Source organism: Symsagittifera roscoffensis, chromosome 3, assembly GCF_963678635.1.
Source record: "Symsagittifera roscoffensis chromosome 3, txSymRosc1.1, whole genome shotgun sequence".
NCBI classification, from domain to species: Eukaryota; Metazoa; Xenacoelomorpha; order Acoela; family Convolutidae; genus Symsagittifera; species Symsagittifera roscoffensis.
The window spans coordinates 29722771-29744976 of NC_087064.1; the positions used below are offsets into that span (position 1 = coordinate 29722771).

A 22206-nucleotide genomic window follows, 5' to 3' on the forward strand; every position below is an offset into this window, starting at 1 on the left:
CCATAGCGTTACCTCTATGCCAATTGGAAAAAAGTCTCGGAGTTGCGAAGCTTTAGTAATAAAGTAAATTCAATTTCAACTTCAGACGTAAAGTATTTGTTTAAGGGAAAAAAGTCAAGTTCCCGATCACAAGACATTTGCTTTCGCATGTGTAAACAAAAAAAAAATTATACCGGTTTTTATTTACACTTTCTCAATAGAAATCGAATCACGACTATAAAAGCTTTAATATAATATATCACTCGACCCCTTCCGTCGATTATTTGTGGTACCTGATTTTGCGTTGAAAAAAAAAACATTGTCAACAGACAAGACAGTTCAGTTGGAAACCAGTCAATGAAAGCAACTAAACAAAAAAAATATTGGCTGGTTTTTGGAAAAAAAAAACCTGAACTTTTGAATTTCAAAGAAAAAATTGAAGCCTTTGAAGCTCTTTGAATTTTTAGAACAATGCATGATTGGCACTTTTTTGATAAAATTAACCCAATTTGAGAAAACTGAATCAGTAAGTAGAACTTTTATTTGGCTGGGAAATCTGATATTTAATTTCCATTTTCGAAATTAGAAGTCGATCACGTTTTTCGTGACCTTAACGTTTTTTGTAGAGCTTCGATATTTTGAATATTTTAGCGTCGACAAGCAAAATGCTAAACGCTGAGCAGAGCTGATAATATTCTTTAGAATTCATGTTTTCGTCCACCGTAAATTGGACTTTTGAATACCCAACGTCTCCGAAAAACACTTGTCAAAGACTGCGTGAAGACAATCAGCTGAGCAGGAATTATATTCTGCTTACCTTGCGCGTATTGACTTCATTCAATACTGGAAAAGTAGGAGATTAATTGGCTGAATAAAGTCTGGTCATAGTCCAACTTACTCTTTCGGGTTAAAGAAATTATGTCCTTGGCGGACTTTGATGACAGAATTTCAGGATTTCAACAAAGCCGAAGCGCAGCTGTAACCGTGTTCAGTAGTGAGCAGTAACCAGATCTCATCTGAGACTCTTCGGAGGGTCAGATATCAGGTGCTTCTTTATTTTGTCCGGTAACTTAGCCAATAGATAGTTGAAAAAGTGACAATGAACGCAAGAAAACAGAAAAACATATCAACTTAATTTGAAAAAACGTCAAGGTAAAAAGAAAAAATTATATGCCAATAAAGCTCTTCAAAAATCGAGAGCAAATTATGATTGACACTTTTTTGATAAGATTCACGCAAATTTGTGAAAACTGGATCAGTAAGTAATTTTTTATTCCGCTGTGAAAAAAAAGCGACTTTCGAAATTAGAAGTAGATCAAGTTTCTTGTGACCTCTACGTTTTTTACTGCACAAGACGGAGTTTGCCTTCTTTTTAACAAAGAAAATGAGTTAGCTTAATTCATTTTCTAGGACTAATTGAACCATGACTATATAAATTTGATCATCATACGTAACCTTGTAAAACCACGCCTTACATGAATAAGCCGATGCTCATTAGAGGTGTAGGAGAAAGGAAAAACTTCAGCAGACAAAATTTCGAGCTATAACATGGTTTGAACTATTCCCCCCTATTAAAGCACAAACGCAGAAACTCATACTTTTCTCCTTCAAACCACGGGTTATGAGCCAACTAAACCAATTTAACATTAGCCGCAACCGTAAAAGGCTCAGAAAACTTCAAAGCGAAAAGAATTATACAGATTCAAAGGGGGTAAATTAAAAATTACAGGAACAAATCCTATTTTTTATTAGCCCCGTCACAACTTCCACTGATCTACCTCGGTCCTTTTTTCTGTGACGGAGAGAAATTTCATGCATTTCGCTGTAGCCAGTCCCACCTTGAGGAGGCGAATGACTCTGGGACCCCTCCAACCGCGACCGAATAAACTACGATGATCTTCAATTACAAAAAATTGCTTTATTATTGAGAAAATTTTCTGCTTTGAAAAATTGGCTCCGAGCAGGAATCGAACCCTTTGTCACCTCATGCATTGCGTTACCTCTAGACCTGTGCTTCAGAACCTTGTCGACCTTTTAATTTTCCGAGCTCTCCCAAGGCACTAATTTCCGAGCTCTCCCAAAGCCCCCCCCCCTAAACCCTCCCATGTATGTAATCTAGCAAACAACTACGCCCAAATCTTAAAACTAAGATGAAGAAAAAACTATACAATGGAGAAAACAAATCAAGAATATTTTTCAACGTTATGTTGTCAAAATTTTTTTCTGGTTTATTAGTAAGCAACCAGCTATTTCTGCTAACCAAATGATTCTAGATTGATTCAGTTTTACAAAACATTTTTTATCTAATTGCTTGTACTTATTCTTAAGCCAATAGTTTTAATGGAAACCACTGCTATTTATCCGAGCTTATTTTCAAAAATAAAAACTGAAAATGAAAAATTAATTTCAGAGAAAATTCAATAAAAGGCAGATAAATACTTTTCAAATATTCACATTAAATGGCCTTTCTTTACATAGATTAAAAATCTGGCGATAATACCACACGTCAATTGTTATTTACTATTGCACACCCCCGAAATGAGTAACTGCATAGGCGTTGAAAATAAGCCTAAACAGTTGTCTACTAAACTAATGCAAGTGCGTCTCCTGTCATACCAGTTCATGTAATAACATAGCTACTCTCTGTTAAATAGTTAACCCCTTTTTCTTAGTACATATTATTTACTAACCAAAATAAAGGCTCTCATAAACAACTAATTTGCACTACAGCTTTTTCATCGTCAACAATTTCATCAAACTTGGTTAGCAAATTAGTTCACTGTGACTTTGGAGGTGAAAATATCCACATTTACTGATTCGACTATTTCGCCCATAAGTTCAGCTAAAACTTTATCCTGGTCGTAGTTTAACGTTTGGTCACTAGATTCATTTTTTGGGTCCAAATTGGCAATTCCTGTCAACCGAGCAACTCCGTTATCCATTCTATCAATCTTGATCTTCGTAAACTTCTGATTTCTGAAGCTCCTCACTATCGTTTTGTGTTCACGCTGGATGTGATCTAAGAGCGTAACGGCTGATGACCCTGATATTGAAAACCATGTCACTTTCATCCCTAGTGTCGGAATTTGGCTGTAAAATACAGCCGCCAATGGGTCTTTCAAATTTGACTCTGACATTTCCTGTTCTGTTGGCACATTCTCACCCTCGATTATAATATGTTTTGTGATAAGAGATTTGGCAACTGCAAACGGAACAGGCGTTAATGAGGGGTCATTTTCCATACTACTTCCGGTCATCGGAATTTCGCCGGGAATATACGGTTTTACAAGGATTGCAGATTTCCTTGTCCCGGCAGATTTTTCTTCGTTCTCATTATCTTCATCATCTTCTAGGGGAGTCTCAATTCCTGCTGGGTATTGACTAATGGATGGATCGTTGTCAACATCGCTTGTCACTGAAGGTTCCAATACATCTGCTTTTTCGTCCAGGATATCAGAACCTGCAGGCGCTTTTATTGATTGCACTACCTCGGCACTGGCTTCGAAATGCTGCACCGCCAAGTCGTCTCCGAGTGCACTCTGAGCATACAAATGCAACTGCTGCAAGTCTGTGAAAGTATCGAAGGAACCATCTAGCTCATAAAACTGAGACAGGACTTGGTAGTATTCAGCTTGTATAGCTAATCGCACGTAAAGAGGTCCTTCGTTTATAAGCAGTGCAAGTAAAGCGAGACCCTCCTTTTGTAAAACAAAAACAGCTGGAATGTTTATTGGATCTGGATTGGTATCGGCAGACATCGTGAACAATTCGTGGGTTAAGACACTGGTGGACTCTACACTGTCAATTACTATCAGTCCAATTCCTCCTTTCTCCTCTACAGTTCGGGCTTTTTCAGCAAAAAGACAGTTTCCTCTCAAGGCTAGCACAATATAGCCTTCTACGTTATGTCCATCGGCAATTGAGCACGCATCAAAAGGTTTGGCGATCATTACGTAACTCGCAATTTCTTTTTCTTCCGCTAAATTATAACCGAAAAGGGCAGATCCCACTTTGAAAAACATTGATCCGTGGTAAGGCGCCGACAGAATTTGAACGATAGCCTCTTTTGGACCAGTTTTTGCCTCTTCGTTGATTTTCCATGCTTCAGCTATGAAGTTCAATCCCAGCTGCGCTAATGAGGGATTGTATGCGTTTTGATATGTGTGTCTTAGTTGCAGATTCCCATCAGTGTCGGCCATAACTTCGATTCCCATCATGCGAAGTGTCTCGTAATGCGCTGACTTTGTGGAGTCAAAATCACGAGCCGCGAGAGGCACGAAATCGATTGGAGTCGGCTTCATATTGTCAGACTTTATGATCTGAACCTTCGGCATGCTTGTAGGTCTGAAATTCAGCTGATGTGTCTTTGTGTTGGCTTGGATAACTTGCGGCTGTATACACATCGGATCTATGTTGGTCAACGTTTTGTCACGTCCAACAAATCCTGAAAACGATTTGCGGACGTTGAAAGCATAAAACGGGTTATTCATGAAATTGTAGTTATGACAGGTATTGTCCAAACTAATCTCCTCGTTTTCTACTCTCGCTCCTGGGAGTACAGGTCCGCTTGACCTCGAATTGTGAGACTTCTGAAAACGAGACGTTGAATTATTGGCCAAATAGGGTGCCTTCCAGTTCATTGGAACCAAGTGTGCTTCTGTGGTGAAAATGAAATCATCCACGTTAAACCACAGCTGGTCGTCGTCTGTGAAAATTAAGTAGAGATACTTGAAAGTCTCGGCAAGAACAAATGAGTCGAACCTGTCTTCTTTGACTCCTGTTTTCACATTCGAAATGGCCGCGAAGCCACAGGGCACACGTGTGAAATTCTGAATTGCTTGTATCATATATTCTGCTACATCTAAGTAGTGCGAATCGCCAGTTGCTCTATACAAAAAGTAAGTACTTTCTACAAACTCTGGTCTAATTGGATGATGATTCCAGACCAATTTGAAATCTGAGTTGAAAGCCTCGGGTAGAAACTTGTGCAGCTTTACGACTTGATAAAAGATTTCATGCACTCCAATAGCAGATTTAAGGTCACCTTTCATGACCTGGATTGCTGGCCAAAATGCGCTCAGCGCATCGACATGCGACCTTGAAATTATGTCTGGTTTTTGCATATTAACATTAAGTAATAGCGGCCCATCGTGTATGTATTTCTTGATCGCTTTGTAATGCTTGTTGAATCTATCCAAAAAAGAAGTATCTCCGAGTAAAACATACGCTTTGAAAATGTACTCATAGTACGAGTCGATTCCTGCTCCGAGACCTGAAGTCTTTTTGATCCACTCTCCAGTCTTGATGTTCATTATGGTTCCCACTAAATCAGATGTCATGCTTCGTTTAGACCAAATGTAATCGACCGCTTCTCGTGCTTTATTCTCGTAGACCGAATCTCCCATCAGTCGGCTCAGTGCTCCGAACTCGACTAAAAACGTTCCAGCACAAGCAGTGCAGGTTGTGCCATCATCTCTAACCGCGGCTTTTGGATGATGAAAACCGTACTTCAAATTTACTCTTGAATGAGGAACTCCTGTTGTCGTGTTGAAAGCAGGCAGCAACCTATTCGCAATATCAATAGCCATATAAAGTAGTTCATCTTTATACCATTGCATCCCCACATTTTCATGTTTCATCAACTTCGACATTACATGACCTCCTATTAGTCCTCCCAATATTCTGATGTTAGTTTCGAAAACAGAAACGACCAAATTAGAGTCAAATTTGACCTCTGTGATGACTTTGTGCACTGCCTTTTCGAATCGGTCAATATCTCCGATGACCGCAAGTGTATCTAGTGAGTCTACTAAGGTCAACGCGAAGTTTCCAAGCGAGTCGTCAATGTCACCGCGACTCGAGGTCGAACCTCGTACTCTTCCCGAACAACTAAGCGGCATTAACTCGTCTCCAGGATAGGCATGGTTCATGTAATTGTCATAGGCATGGTGAATCATTTCCAAGACCTCAGCTCTGAGATCCTCTTTGGATTTGGTAAGACTTGAAGATGGCAAAACATGTTGGAGTATAGTTACTACGATGAAGATCAGGCGGCAGGATGGCAAGCAAGACATAATGAACACTATCTAAAGATAATGAGCTGACAAAGGCAGGTTTCAACGATTTATGCTGTGATTTAAGCCCGGCTTCATTTCTTTGGTCTTCTTCTTAGGACCAGTACTTAGTTAAAGACATTCGGTCCTCTGAAAAAGCTACAAATAATCAATAACAGGCTCAACTGACACTCGAAAAACCGACAACTAATCTTGTGAATTAAAGCGAGTAATATTGTTGATCTTAACGTAAATTTATTGATCTACATTTGTGAGTTGATTTTTTTAAAGACGAATGAATTATATGTTACAACAGCCAAAGAATCAACAATGCTTCATAACCAGCTGGATCAAGCTTGGAGTTGAATGTTACCAACTATGCGCATAAATATAATAGATACAACAAAAACAATTGTTAGATTTCAAAATTATACTTTAGATTTCAAAAAGAAAGAATGAAATAAAAGCTGCCACTAAGCACTCGTACAGGCACAAAAAGACTTCAAGAAGAATACAGAACTTGCATTAATTTCGATTGCTCTTCACTAAAATCCAAACGATCAAAAAATGTTCTCAGTACTAATCGCATATTACGATTGAAATAATCTTGCTTCACAATATGGGCCAATGCTTTCAATAGACCTGTCAGATTTTGACGTGGTTTGACTTTCGTTTCACTTTTAATGAGACCACATTGTTCCAAAATAATATCACAGAATCGCATTAAGTTGACGTTGTGACAATTGACTGATTCTCGTAACATGCTGTCGAGAAGGTTCAAGGTCAATTCATCTGCTTCGCATCCAGCAGCAATGTCCATGAAAAGATTGGAGAGGAGCTCTACGCGTTCCAAATACTTGCCACTCTGGTTCATGACAACTTCGATATACTTCGGTCCAAAAGATTTCAAGATATCGGAGCTGAAATGAGGAGTCAGATATAAAAAACTTGCTCTTAGATGTGACAAAGACTGTTAATAACAGCAATGGCTACTAAATAGTTGGAAAATTGCTAGCACACAATGATATTTAAAAAATACAGAGAAAAAAGTTTTTTATACGAAGGCGAAGCTATACAACACAAACATAGCACGAAAAGCAAGCACACAAAAATAAGACGATTCCAAGTGTTGAATTAGCACCGGAAAACGCAAGCAGCGGCAAGTCGGTCGAAAATAATCGAACAGACTCGAAGGACATTTGGGCCGGAAAAATTGCTATCAATAAAACACTTTGATAGTCAAAATTCCAAGTCCCACATACTGGTATTAGAAACATTTCTCAGCCATCAAACGACGCAATATGAGTCGACTACGCCGATATATCAAAAGACGAACCCTTTTTATCTATACATAAAATTGAAAAAAGAAAGAAGTTTCGCTTCCTCTGGCGAAACTCCTGCTGTTGTTACTATATTTCCTAAGAGTTTCATTTTGTCCGTACCTATTTCGCATTTTCGTGGTAATAGTTTTAATCCTGATTTTCTGACACATTCAAATTTTTTTGACAAGGTCGGTATTAGTTCATCAAATGAGTGCACTGCACTTCCTATATCATCCATGAATTGTGTACACATATCCGCTGCCAAGCATGGCTCTAAGTAATGACGGATGAATGAACTATAACCTGTTAATGACTTGTTTAGACCTTGAGCTAGACATTTGTATGCATAATTTCGAGATGAAAAGTTAAATGTCAGAAATTGGACTGATATGTCATCCGCCATTTGCACAAAATGAAACGCCTGTGAACAATCAAGTTTTGTAAACAGTTTCTTTCCAGCGAATTGATTTGAGGCATCTGTCATATTTGATATTGGAAAGTTCGTATTTAAATAGTCATTTTTGAGCGAATGGTTGATTCTTCTTAAATCAATAAGCATACGAAGTTTGCCTGATGGTTTTCGGTGAGCAAATAGCGAACTACTATACTTTGACTGTGATAACGTTGTTATTAGACCAAAGTAATGCATTAGAGCCAACTCGAGTGTTAATTCCTTCCTCAGATGGATTGGTGTGGGTGGACCTTGGGTATACAGTGGTCATTGATGCTCCGGTGTAAGTTAGATTTGTAACTCGGAGTTATATCCGATATCGAATCGGTGTTTAGCAAATATATCGGATAATTCGACGGGTAAACATTCCTTTTTTAACCTTTGATCATTTGTCAATATAGAATTTTCCGAGTTGAATTGGTGTAAAAATGTCAATCTATCATGGTCATTCGATTTCGGTTCACAAAGTTCAAGACTTTTAAGATAGGTTTCTTGATCATAAGTTTCCCTTTGAATTAGTGAAAGAAAGGTTGGATTTTCACATGTTTCCGGTGTTGGAAACCAGAACTTTTCATATTTAGGAGCAGGTTTGATTGCTTTCATGTTATCCGATTGATTCACTTGAATAAGCTGATTGATTTAATGTTTTAGATTGTCTATGTTGCTCATTTTTTTTCATGCTAAGGTTTGTAAGTCAATCGGGACATATTGTTCTATATCGGTCAATTTAAGGACTGTGAATGTAGCGATTTTGCTCTTATGCAACAATGTAATCGGGTGATTAAGTGCGGGAATGTACAATTTACTATCTCATGTTGTCTCATTGATTGAGGACATCAGCGCTACGTTTACTCATCTTCAAACTCGGAATTGGGGATGACTGTTCCGATAGTATTTTTGATATCTGATTCGGTGAAATATTCCAGAAGTATTGTTTTATTTGGGGGGATAACGTCTTTCTTTGAAAGAATAACGGTTATATGGAGCGTCGTTTATTTGTGTCGCTTGGAAGTTGTTGTTTTGATTTCGTTGATTTGAAATGTTAAATTCGGAAACTTAAGAAGATCGTATTTCGGACAAATTTGAACGTCGTGTTTTTTGTAGAAACAATTTGCGAGTATCATCGAGTTTGTTGTAAGTAGAACAAAAAAACTTTCTCTAAAGCTCATTGCTTCAATCCGGAAGGTTATTGTCGCTTCAATTTCTGTTGGTACGAGTTGTCCTCCTGCAATGCGTACTCACTTCAGTTTTGATTTTTGGGTTTGGATCCGTTCAAATAATGCTTTATTGGTGGTAAGATCGTTGAAAGTTTCCTGGGATATTTCAATTGCAATTTGACATATGAAAGGGTTTTGTCGGATTCCGGGATAACTGCATATAAATCAAGGATTTCTTGAGGTAACATTTGTTCGCTGGGTTTTCCTTGTTTCTGTTGATAGGATAAAATTTTTCCTGTTTTGGGTTTTCTATATTTCTGTTTCTGCGGTTTTTGGCAGCATTTTGTTATGTTCGATTTTGTTTTTATCGTTTATTTCGGTTTCAATTCCTGACCCATGACTCGGTCGCATTAGAAGTTTTTTGGTTGGTGCTGGAATGGGAGAGATAGTCCCTTTCCTGGGGGTTTTTGACGCATATGGCATTGACTGGCCATATGATTGGGGTAACCGCATGTTTCGCAGAGAACACGCGTCGCTTGGGTTACTGGCATATAAGGGGTATTTGGGTTTTGGACTTCAACACTCGGTAACTTTTGGTATTCAGCTTGCTGTGGCTGATAGGTATTTGGTTGACGAAATTGGTAGTTTTGTTTAGGGAATGGTTGTTGGTTCCACTGCTGTTGGTTCTGGTTAGCGAATGGCGGTTGGTTCCTATACTGTTGGTACCCCTGGTATGCTGGATAAGGGTTTCGGAAGCGTCCTCCTCTTCCTGTAACCGGATCTAAAACTATTTGGCAGAGGATATTGTCCTCTGAAAGGTTGATTTCCTCGGTTTGACTGGTTCGGATTTGGCTGTCGCTGTGGCGGGAAATCTGTTTACTCAATATCCTTGTTGATAACCACGATAATTATTTCCGAACTGATTTTGTTGATGCTGATTTCTTGATGGTTGGGCCGACGTCGAAGCTTCCTAGCGATTTCGATCATTCATTTGTGTCTTCATTTCATTTATCTGCTTCCCCATTACTTCTTGTGTTGCGGTGAGTAAGACAGTGCTTGATGAGGTTATCAGAAACTGTTTCGCTGACTTCATTAAATCCATCTTCCAGATAATCTTTTTTTCGAAACATATCACGAATTGTCATTTGCTGTCTGACATATGTACAAAGATCTTGAACAGGTTCGATTGCAGGTCGTTCCATGAGCTTTCCGCAAAGCCATCCTGGCATTGCCTTGATAAAAAGTCCTCGAACTTATTCGTTTCGGTTATCTCTAACTGAATGCAGTCGTTGTTGTCACTGCGCTGTTTCTCTGACAAGCCTTGCTGCTTCTATTGCGGCATCAGCTTCTACTTGATCAATTGGGTCGGGAACCGCTATTTCAGTTGTCGGGTAAGATCTGAGTGCTTTTTCTGTAAAATTTTCGGGTGTAACTTTCTTCGCATCGAATTTTATTTGTTCGAGCTTCAAGACATGGACTCCTCGAAGTTGTGGGTTACTGGAATGGTCACGTATCGCTGGGAGGCTGTTAGCTGCATTCGCTTGTTGTGGCGTCTAGCGTTTGATAAAATCGTAGTGCGTCGCCTCGCAAGTGGACTTGTAAGAAATTCGCATCTTGGCCTGCTGGTATCGCTGCAACTCTAAAGAATCCATTAAAGAGTTGTTCGAACTGCGCGAAATCTTCTGCATCCATTCTGCCGTAAGGCTCAACCGAGACTAGAGCGTGCGCCATTTACAGTTTGATGAATTTGAGTCTGATTTAACGGTTTTTAACTGCAGAGAGTATTTAAGGCTATCGATAGGCTCAGATCTATAATCTGCGAGTATTATATTATTTCTTTCTAGGTTAGGGTTTCGCAACGCTACTTTGATTGTAAATAAGCTTTAGTTTACCGCATTTACGCTCCTCCGATCATAAATGATATCAAATGAATGATTTCAAACTAAATTTAACTTTAAGTTGAGCGAAAATGCACCGATTTATAGCACAATAGTCAAAATTTTTAGCACAGTTGTTTTAATGGTTCGACCTACAAGTTTGAGGAGACGAAAGTTCTCGAGTTTTCCAAAGATACCAAATGAAAGTAGCTTTTTGAATTGCCCAAGACTGTAAGGTTGTAGGTTGTAGGACTCTGACTAGACACTGTTGCTGCGCTTGATCTATGTTTCAGCTCGTCGTCAGAATGTCGTCGTCTTGCTGGAGTGGGTGAGAAGTGTAACAACTCACTTTGCCTCTTTCCTTTTACAGATGATTCATGTGTTAAACTGCACTTTGATCTAGCAGTATCTTCATGTATGGATGCGAGGGCCCGACAGTGTCTTCAACCTTTCCTCACCTTGACTCAGAGAATAAATTTAGGTCAGTATAGAGCTTTATAATTTTCACTCCCGACTGTTTTGTCTCTCTCTAATAATCTCTCTCCGGCTCATTTGTTCATATTATTTACATTAAGTAAACAATAATTCATTCGGTCTCATAACTTGAACAACTTAAAATAAGCAACTAAATATAGCATGAAATGATCATTGGAATATCATGACTATTAATGACACCACTTTAGGGGTGTCACAGTGAAACTTTGCATGTATGTGCATATAATTGTGATGATACTTAGGACTTTTCCAATTTTACCCAGGTTCCCGGAAAAAAGGAAAACGGGTGAAAACTAGAACTTAATTACTTTAAAGTTTCCTTAACAGTTCAATATCATAAGTTTAAACTAAGGACGTGCGTCTCAATTGATCATTTTAATTCTTTTTCAGTTTCAAAAATGGGCCTTTTAATCAATACTACTAATACTTTCATCACGCCCAATCAAGTTGAGAACATAGCCAACAGACAGTTCGAAAAAGTCAATGAACTTCAAAAAACAGAAAAAATTACCAAAAAAAGAAACTTTTGAATTTCCAATAAAAAAAATAGATGACTAACATTGTATTGATAAAGTTCACCCAATTCGAAAATTCTGGACTATTAATCAAAAATCCATTTCGTAACACGTTTTTTTGTCAACTTTACTCTGCTGTTCGATAGTGGATTTTGCCTTCTTGTAACAAACTAAAAAAAATGCACTTCCACAAAAATCAAAAGCCAAACTGCAAAAAGTAAATTTGAGCCTGAACAAACTTAAAGAAAAATCATCGCGACCTATATAAGAGCCTGAACTACCATAGAGGGTTAGACGTTCTAAGGCACTGAAAAAAGGTAAGGTTTACCTTTTTCAAGAATAGCTTTTTGGAGTTACATAAACTAGGCTGTGATCTTTTTTCTTAGCAGGCAATTGGCAAGTAATTTTCAAGTCGAGTAAAAAAAAATTCCACAAAACGGTCCATTTATCAAAACTTTTACTTGTTTAAATCCTTTAAAAGAAACTGGGCCCACCAACTTTTAAAATTAAGCTTCCAGCAACCTGTTGGGTCCAAAAAACCTATGATATCAGTTCTGGCAGCAGGATAGTTATCGAGAAAAGACCAGAAAACAGTCAACAAATCAGAGAGTTCACATTTCCGAGAATCATAACTTTTCATTTAGAAAAGTGGGGGTCGCCGCTGATGTAGAAGAGATTCAACTAATCCGTTATTTCGATTGAACCTAAAAATCTAGGTTTGGCCGGTTAGTTCTCGAGAAAAATCAAAGTTCCAATAAAACTTTGAAAAACTTTTTCGAGGGCCATAATTTTTCGAGGGCCATAATAAAAACTTGGGCGTAGTCGCATATGCATAGGAGCTTACCAAAAAACTTTCTGTGGGTTGCAACCAAAATCTCATATATAAAAGGGTATTTTATTAGTTAAATTCAACAAAATTGACTTTTCCGAGGACGACAACTTTTTGCGAGAAAAACGTGTGTAGCACCGCTAAATTAGGGAAGCTTCCTACTACCCGTTATCTGTATTGAACTAACAACCTCAGGAAGTTGGTTTTTGTGAAAAATATTTAAAAAACGGTAAAAAAAATCAAAAACTTGACTATTCTGAGGGCCATTAACTTGAGTGCAAAAAGTTTAGGCATAACCGCTTTTTGAGGGAAGCTCTTAGACTCCATTCTATTCATTGAAAACTAAAAATCAGATTTGGTAGGTTAGTTTTCAAGATATCTAAAAATTCGTTTATGAAGGCTGTAGACAGATGTTTGCGAAGGCTGTAGACAAAGCGGTTAAGCAAAAAGGGACCAGGGGAGTATACAGACACACAACATTGTAGGCTGTCTTTCTATTTAAACCACTATTTTTTGAAATGAGGAAAAAAGGTTTTTGAGAAAAAAAAATAATTTGCAAAAATTATTAAAATTTTCCGAAGCGTCTCAAAAAAATGAAATAAAAAACTCTTATACACTTTTATAATACCTATTTTTATCCAACAGGAATTCCAGGGAAACAAAGCAAGACAATTGATATTCAAATGATTAACTGGAAAATCCTTACGAAGCGGAAACAAGGCCGACAATCTTTGAGCAGACACAAGTTGAGCAGGAAAAAAATCTTACTGTTGAAAAACTTTTTAAAACTTTCAAGTCCCCCTAAAACTACCATGTAGTAACTAGTACTCAGCCAGTAGTTTTATTTAAAAATATAGTCTATATTCCAGCTTGATAACGCTTGCTCATCGCAAGCGTAAGCAATTGGGATGCTAAAAGCACATTGCACTACTAGATAAAGGAAACTAGATTAAGTTAAAGAAATTACTTGAAAAAATTAAGTTGAAACTTGAAAAAATTACTTGAAACTTGAAAAAATAACTCGAAGGTGTGATTTTGTATAAAAAAACTTTAAATAGCTGCAAGTCCCCTTGAAACTACCCTGTAGTAACTAGCACTCATCCAGCAGTTAGAAAGAACTATCTTAGTCCCACCCATAAGTGATTCAACTGATTTTGTTAAACTAGTTTTCAGCCCGAAAAAAGTCTACACTCCGACTAGTTAACGCTTGCTAATCGCAACCGTAAATATAGTATTTTAAAAAGCGGATTTTTTAAACTAACCCCATGGTACTTAATAAATTGCCACCCACATAAAAAAATGCTGAACGGTTAAGCATATGTATGCTAGAACTTTGTTCCTTGAAACGATTCTCTCTTCTCTTCTCCCACTCCCTTCAAAATTTATGCAAAAAAAGCAACAAAAAATTTTAACGGGAAAAATTGAGGAAAGCAGTAGAATAACTTACTTTGGGCAATCTAAGAACCTCTTCAAAGTATTCTCATCAGTGATGAATTTGTCTTGACTTTCGTTGTCATTTGCATATACCTCATCGTATTCCGGTTCGCCTTGATCGTCTTCAAAACTTCCGAGTACGCTTTCATTATGCTGACCTGGCTGGAAAAACGTTTGTCTTATTTCATCAATTCCTTGATTCCCAAAACAGTTTCCGTTCAGATCTAATAATTCAAGGCAGCCTTTGTTTTTCAGTGAGCTTGCCAGAGCCACCCCTCCTGAAGCTTCGATTTCACAATAAGACAAAACTAGAGTTTTAAGCACAGGCCAGCTGTGCTCTGCCACTTGCGCTACTTTAAGGGCGCCTTCATTGCGAATGATACAATCTCCTAAATTTATCACTTCCAAGTTTCTCAAATTCTTCAAACCTTCTATCAAAGGAATTGCGCCTTTTTCGGTAACAATATTGTCGTTTAAGTTTAAGATTTTCAGTTTGGTATTATATTGCAAGGACTCGGCCAGAGCCGATATGCCGGGAGCTTGAATTCCATTCTGTGGGATTTCAATTTGCACAAGTGATCGCATCATGTCAAAAACTTTGGCCATGTTAGTACAGCCCGGATTTTCAAGACGATTTCGCCCGGCAATGAAAATTTCAAGATGCATGGGTTCATCAGCGTTCTGAAGACTGTTGGTATGACCTTCAATAAGGGCATTGGCCAAAGCTTCAGCTCCGAAAGTTCCGAGTCCATTATTATTCAACCTAAGCTCTTTAAGTGTAAAACAGGACCTGTCAGCGAGTATATCTTTGATTCCCTCAACACCAGCTGGGCCGAAAGCATTGTCACTTAAGTTTATCTCAACTAATTGGGCACCTGATTGCATCACACCCTCATTCATTGCTTGTAGAGATGGTGGCAACTCTTCACGCGATCTTCCAGTGAAAATATCATGCCATATGAGACGCTTTAAGCTCGACTTTTTGGTCAGCGCATTTTTCAGTACATAAGCAGCATCCACTCCTACTGTATTTCCATTCAATTGGAGCACTTCAATTTCTCCGCTGGTGACAATTGCTTCAAAAAACTCTTGTGCATCTTCTGCAGAATCTAGTTTTTTGCCTCGCCCTTCAAATGACAACAAAATCATAGAAGATTCAGAGACCATGCTCACAATCTTTAAACATTAAAGCGCGATCACTTCAAGTTGGAGACTACAAAATTTCAACAATGGCTTTTTATTAAACCCCCCGTCACTCAAAAATTGGCTTAATATGACTATAAACATTCGTTAACGAAAAAATAAACTTGAATTTAAGTGCTCGTGGCCTGCAAAGAAGAGATGACCGCAATTTTGCTGCCACCTCCTTAGATTGGCCCTGAAAAAAAACTCACTTGAAAACTTGTACTAGATTATTTCAAACATTTTAAATTTAATAGCAGTTTCCTGAGAATTAAATTCGTGAAATGTCTCGACAACGACATTATACCGGATTTGTTACGGTTTCGCGTGCCTGATAACGGGTGTTTTTTCGGATCAAGCGGTGCACAGCTTTCAACTGAGACTCTTGAGATCTGAGATAAGCCAATCAAATGCGGATAGGGCCAAGGCATCGGGTAACCTAGCAAAGGCAAGGGAGGAAGTGAGAATGGGTATCGATGAGAAATGGTGGCCTTCGGTAATATTCTATCTGAACCTGCAAGCAAAGTATAGTGTCAATAAATTGATAAGCCGACACAAGAAAAAACTTGGACGAAAGATCAGTTAGAATTTCAGATGAAGTGATTTTGCTGCTTTGGGTGCGGGAAGTCTAAAGCTTTGGACCAAAAAATCCGGTACGAGACAAATTCAATGAAATTCACTTCCTTGCTGACACTGATAGCATTTTGTCTGAACTAAAGTTAACAAGATTACCCGGATAAAAACTATGTGAGATTCAAGCAGCTGGGAAGAGACATGCTCAGATCGTGAAACAGTTCCCCTCCGACAAAGGTGTTGAAAAAGCCAGAAAGTTATTGAAGGACAACGGTCTTCTGGCAGTGCCGTTTGATAAGGGCGTGGGTTTTTGTGTAATGGAAAAGGAGACATATGAGAAGAATCTGAAAGATTTATTACAGGCAGAACAATTTAGTGAGAGGAAGAATCTGACCAACAGCATGATCTTGAAAATTGAAAAAGTCATAAGCAATGAATTACTCTTCATGAAAAAGGACGAGATGAGAGAAGCGCTGTATACTATGGTGAAATCAACAGGGGCCCAGCCGGCTAGGCTGTTTGGATTAGCAAAAGTACACAAACAAGGCAGACCACTTCGTCCCGTCCTTTCTGTAGCTGGTAGCTCATATGACAACCTGAATAAAACATTGGCAAAAATTTTGATGAAATTGAAAGGGCAAACATAGAAACGAACACTCAAATGGCCAGGGAGATCTTGGAGAAAACTAAACTTGACTCTGATGAGAGTATCCACCTTTCCACTGAGGGTTCACTCTGATTACCTTCTTCTTTGTCTTTTCTCTGTTTACAATCGCTCTGCTTCCTATTCAGGATAGGACAGCTCTACTCGCGTTTGATTTATATCTGGAAATTGCGCATAGCAATTTTCCGCTGCTTTTTTCAAGTACTTTCCCGCGATTGCATTTCGGTTGTTCTGATCTTTTATTTTTGGGATTTTCAGTTTTTGCGAGAAAGTTGAGCATGACAGGCTCAATTCGAATTTTTGAAAAATTACATTTCATCCCAAAATTACGTAGTTCGTATTCCTCAAGGTCAAACTTCCAAATATGACCGACTGGCACATACTCCCCGGACTCGTGATCGATGTCCTCATCGCGTGTTGCCGCCTGCCAGTGAGTCCCCAGAATACTTAGTGATGCTCAAGATACAGTGCCAGTGGTCATTTACAGAAGTTTGCAGCAGATTTCAATTTTATCTACAACCCAAAATTCACAACCATATAAAATTGTCACGCTATCGCTGAACAGCAATCAAAATTGTCTAATACCTGCACGATAAATCTCAGCTTTCGAAGCTAATGATTAAAATTTCTTTTGTCCTATCCAATCGGTTAATTGTCTTGCAACATTTTGATTTAAATAATAATCATAGCATATTAATAACAATACTTTGTTTTGTTTAAAAAATTTTTTCGTGACCTCGGATTTTTTTTCGAGCACCTTTTTTTCCCTCTCAAGACTCAAGAAACGCACATTGAGCTCCCTGCTCGCTTCGTATTCCTAGCCTTCGAGGTGCTAGGCCCCGATGAGTTTGACACCGTAATCTGCCTTAGCAGCGCTTCCTCATCATCAGAGCTGATCACGATCTCTTCCCACGCTTTCAGTTGCTCGAAGGATCGCATCCACTCCCTCTGCTCCTGCAACCTCTTTGCCTGATTTGGTTAACCTTTCACTTTCTATTCCCTGTTCAATCAAAAGGAATTGTGCAGGCTCAAGCTCACGTTCTTCACCAAGTCCTCCTCCAGTATCGACTCTCTCGCTTTGATATTGTCTCTAGACAGCCTACCGACTCTTTTCCAACCTGTAGTGATCGCATTTCGATGGGTGAACAGAGGTCTCTTGAAGGCTTCTGGTCCTATCTCTGCCAGGAACTGCCGATATTCTTTACTATGTTTTTTCTTGTGGTCTTACGTCATCATATACAACCAAGATGTTAACGTCACTCGAAACCATGGGAAGAATCTCACGCGGCTCCATACGTGCCTGATCTTCATGGGTATGATGAATACCTTGCATGCCGTCTCAAACAACTCATGTCTTCTGCTATAATCGATAGCGTATATCGATTCCGCCGTTGGTGTCTTCGACTCCCTATATTTTGTCACCTTCTCCTCAATCAATCGCAACGCGAACATCGTACTTACAACCAAGATGGTCACCTTCTGCTGGTGATCGGGTAATCTGATTGACCGAATTTCTTCCACATCCCACACTAAACAGAGGTTTGAGTGCTCCAGGTACCACACTGTCTGTGCCAAGCAATGGAATGGGCATTCCCCATGTGTAATTTCTATGCTTCGGAGATTGCGTTCTCCCGAGGCTTCCAGCAGAGGCTCTAGTTCCATAATTTTCTCGTGCGTCATATCATTTTCCTCCTGCACGTGGACACTATTCATCGGCTTCCCGATGGCATTCTGTCTCTCGAAATCACTCGTGTTTCCGCCTTCTAAGCCCAAGAGTTCTTCCCTGCAGATTTCACTCAAGTCATCTCTTTGTGCCCTTGGCACCGTTCCCAGGATCTTCCTCAACAACCTATGTGAATGATGCGACATCCGAGCCAGTCGTACGCACTTGGGTATCGAGAAGGCCCTGTCCACTAGTATGCTTTGGCTGGACACCTCCACCATTGCCATGTGCAATGGATAGTGGCTCCCACATAGGTTGGCCATTTCTGATCCCACCAAGGATTTTGCATTTACAGGGAGACCATAAGCTTTGCTCACGGGAAATCCCATCTCCGCCTCTAGACCAATCTTCCACCCTCTGATATTTTTCTGGGTGGTTTGCAACGACCCCGGCCACGACTCCACGCTTAACGCAGTCTCCAAATGGTGTTCAGACTCCAGCATCTCAAGTGATTGCAGACTACACATTCTAGAGAAGAACCCCAGCGCCCCTGCTATATTCACTGTAGTGTTCGTATAGCACTCAGCCACTATCTGCACCTCGCTCTTCTCCCTTTCTGTTATGTCGCCAAACCAAGCGACTAGGTCTTCTCTCTGGAAAGATTGTATTCTGACACATGATCATCCATCAAAGGTATGCTCTCCACCTCCGCACGTCAAGTCAAGACAGCTGCCAGGTTCCATCTTCTTTACTGATCCTAGCTTACTCGTTGCTTCGCCCTACTGTTTACTCTGTGGTAGGATCAATTTGTGTATCACGTCCAAAGTTCCTAGGTCCTCATCTTTTGTTGGTTTAGCCTCACTCGTTCTGTGACTTCCTCAATCAAGCTTGCATGGGGATGTGGACACCAGGAGGGTCTCAGCAATTTCCAAACCGTTCCCAAATTCGTAGTCATCATGCCATTTCCATTCCCCATTCTCAATTCCACTGTCTTGCTCGAGCGCGGTACGCTTATCATCTTGGGTGTCGTCTCAAGTAGCAGGCCTAGGCTCGGTTTCTCCCTCTCCATTGAATCAATTACGATCATCTTCTCTGTCCAAAGCTTCAATAGCTCCGTCACCTCGTGATTCCTGTGTGCGCTCCCGTCCTCTGAATTCAAGAAAGGGTTGTACGCTATCCCCATCACTCCAGACACATATTGGTACTCTCCCCGTTTGTTGGGTCTCGAGTAATCTTCAGCCAAGGCCAAGTTACGATGCACATCAAGCCCCTCTTCAAATTTCTTGTTGTGGAATCTTCGTATTTCATCAAGTTTCCCATGATTCTCTATGGATTGCCTCGAGTCATCTTCCTTCTCGATCCCCGTACTCTGGTATAGATTCAGAATTACGGTGGAGACTCTTCTCTCCATGGTTTTGCTCCCCATGGCCTTCTGATGACACGCTTGGACGGTACTATTAGTCATTACGGATATTATCCACCTCAAAAAACAAGTGGCATCTTTTCTTCTCGCCAGACTCAAACCGGAATTTTACCTCGCGACATTCTGTACCAGCATCTGGTAGACTTCTAGGCTTTCGTTGCCCAATTTCAATTTATCATGTGAAGTCAATACCTCCAATTCTATTCCCACTAGGCTCCACGCGAACATCAGCTGTGACGCTGTTCTAACGAAGGGATTTGCCATCAGAGGCAATGCGGACGAAGGTGTTCTCATCGCCTACTCAAAGTAATCCCGCAGCAAGCTCTGCCGAATCCGCTTTAGCTGAGTTCCAAATTCCAACTTGTTGACCTCGGCGTTTTGTTGAGTAGCTCAATTACGACGGTCGCGGGACATCCCACGATCGAGCTTCTTCAGACAGTCCTCCAATTCCTTCATCGTCTCTAGGGCTTCCCGCCATAGTCGAGCCGTATTCCTTGTCGCATTCTTCTCAAGAGGGGTTACTTGTATGCCAATAGCCTGATGTTCGCTTGAGATCCATTCTTTGCCAGCATCCACTTCCCATGTTTGTCTATTCGTCGAACCCTTTTTCGAGCCTGCCTTCTGAGGTTTGAAATCTTCTTCCGTTGCCAGACTCGTCGAGACCTCTCTCTTCTTCACCACTTCGGCTAGCTTCCTTGGTTCGGAGCTACTCTTCCACCTCGCTAGAATCGTGGGGGCAGTCTCCCTCAAGTTCTTCTCAGATGTAACATTCGCCCAAATACTACACAGCGACGGAACGTAGAAAAAAGCACCTATTAACGACTGGCAGGCGTGAGTTACCTTAATTCTACTCGTTTTTCACCGTCTCGACCTTGCCAGTTTATTTTCTGGTCTGTTTAGGGCTAAGTAAAAAGTTACTATTTCAAGGCTTTCAGTCAAACGACTTTTGATCAGCTTTCGTTTACATGCGAACACAACCATATAGCTGAGTCTCGGATCCTCAGACTACGTGATTGCTATTAAAAACACGACTCGAATACGCTATTTCATTATGTTTTTGGTGACAGTTCTATATTAAATCAATTGGAGATGGATTGACCCTTTCTCTTCCTAGCTACTCATATTCTAAATTATCAAAAAATGCCGGTGTCAATTCAAAGTTCTAGGGCATCAGAGTATCTAAAAAGTTATTTTACTACAGTCTTTCGGGATATATCAATCTCTGGGGGACCGAGCCTCCGCTTCCGGGTTTTCCTCGAGATAACGTCGTTATCTCTCCCAATTCGTGGCACGGGAGCGTACTGCTCTCCACCACTTCCCCACCGAAGCCTCCTTTCCCACTATCTTCTTCTGCTAAGGGTCTTATCGTGCGTGATTGTCACGATAAGAGGCTTCGTTTTTCTGTGTTAACGTGCGACTGTTTTCCACTAGATTTGCTGTTGTAATGACTTTTTCACCTTTTTCAGTCAAAATGGCCGTTTTTTGTATTTCTGAGAAATATCCATTTGACAATCGGAATTTTTAGAATAGAAAGTTCTAGAATATTTCTACGCTCCTTTGCAGCACTTTTTTGTCGTTAAGGCTTTTTCTCGCTAATTCCTGTTTCGCCGTAAGGTTGCGCTGTGCCAATCTAGCAGAATGGCATATACTCCCCGGACAATCCCCATCAGTGTACCTATTGATCGCATAACACCGGGTTATCGTCAAGTACTGATCCAGTTCTCTATAATCAACCTTACAAATCGCATTAGAAAATGAAATTTATCTACTCCACCTCAACTCACTACGGGTCACAAATGGCATCATACTACATCTCACTGCCTTTCAACGTTTTCACAAAATTTGCACCATGAGGAATGTCCTAGATAAAAATTCCTTTCTGACTACTTACGTCATCTTGCCATAAAACTTCTTTTCGCTCTTGCTGATTAAAAAATTGGGACATGGCACGGCCACGCTTCCGTTAAAATTAACTTAACGTCACTCACCAAGTATAATCAGTTATTTATGCGGTCCTCTTTGATATTAAAACAAGGAAACTCTGTGGCTAGGAAAGTCATTGAGTTACTCACCCTCTTCGAGCGAGTTTACGCAAACTTACCGGGTCGCCACACAGTGAATACGTTACTTACACAGGTTAAAAACATCAGTCGTGTTTAAATAGGTAAATATACTCACCTGTGTTCTATATATATATATATATATATATATATATATATATATATATATATATATATATATACATCAGTAGCACAACTAAAATTTTCTTTCAACAATTTCAACAATTGCAACAATTTTCAAAGTCTGGTCTGACCAAACTAAATCAAAACAAAAAGTTTAACAGTTTCAATAATCAAACTTGGTTGAATGGTATAAGTTTTAACACACAAAGACAATCAAGTTTTTCTCTTTCTCTCCCTTTCTTGGTTACATCTTCACTTTTCTTCCTCGTTCCATTTTCCTTATTCCATCGCTTCTTGATTTTGTACTTCAGTTTCACTGTCTTCCAGAACTTTCTCCAACATGTCCATGGAGTTGTGGGCCGTGCCCCATTTCTCCTGTTCCAACAGCCTCGGTTTGCAACAAGGT

The 22206-nt window shown here is 39.7% G+C and overlaps 2 protein-coding genes across 2 annotated transcripts; both read right to left on the reverse strand.

The window, feature by feature from the left end:
- Positions 1-2364: 2364 nt before the first annotated feature.
- LOC134841111 (ER degradation-enhancing alpha-mannosidase-like protein 3) lies at positions 2365-6213 on the reverse strand. The gene has a single exon (XM_063856898.1). The coding sequence runs from the start codon at positions 6051-6053 to the stop codon at positions 2751-2753; it is 3303 nt and encodes a 1100-aa protein (XP_063712968.1). The 5' UTR covers positions 6054-6213; the 3' UTR covers positions 2365-2750.
- Positions 6214-6291: 78 nt separating this feature from the next.
- On the reverse strand, positions 6292-15379 carry LOC134841112 (ran GTPase-activating protein 1-like). The gene is made up of 2 exons (XM_063856899.1): positions 14126-15379; positions 6292-6952 (listed from the first exon to the last, which is right to left on the reverse strand). The coding sequence occupies exons 1-2, from the start codon at positions 15277-15279 to the stop codon at positions 6535-6537; spliced, it is 1572 nt and encodes a 523-aa protein (XP_063712969.1). The 5' UTR covers positions 15280-15379; the 3' UTR covers positions 6292-6534.
- Positions 15380-22206: the final 6827 nt, after the last annotated feature.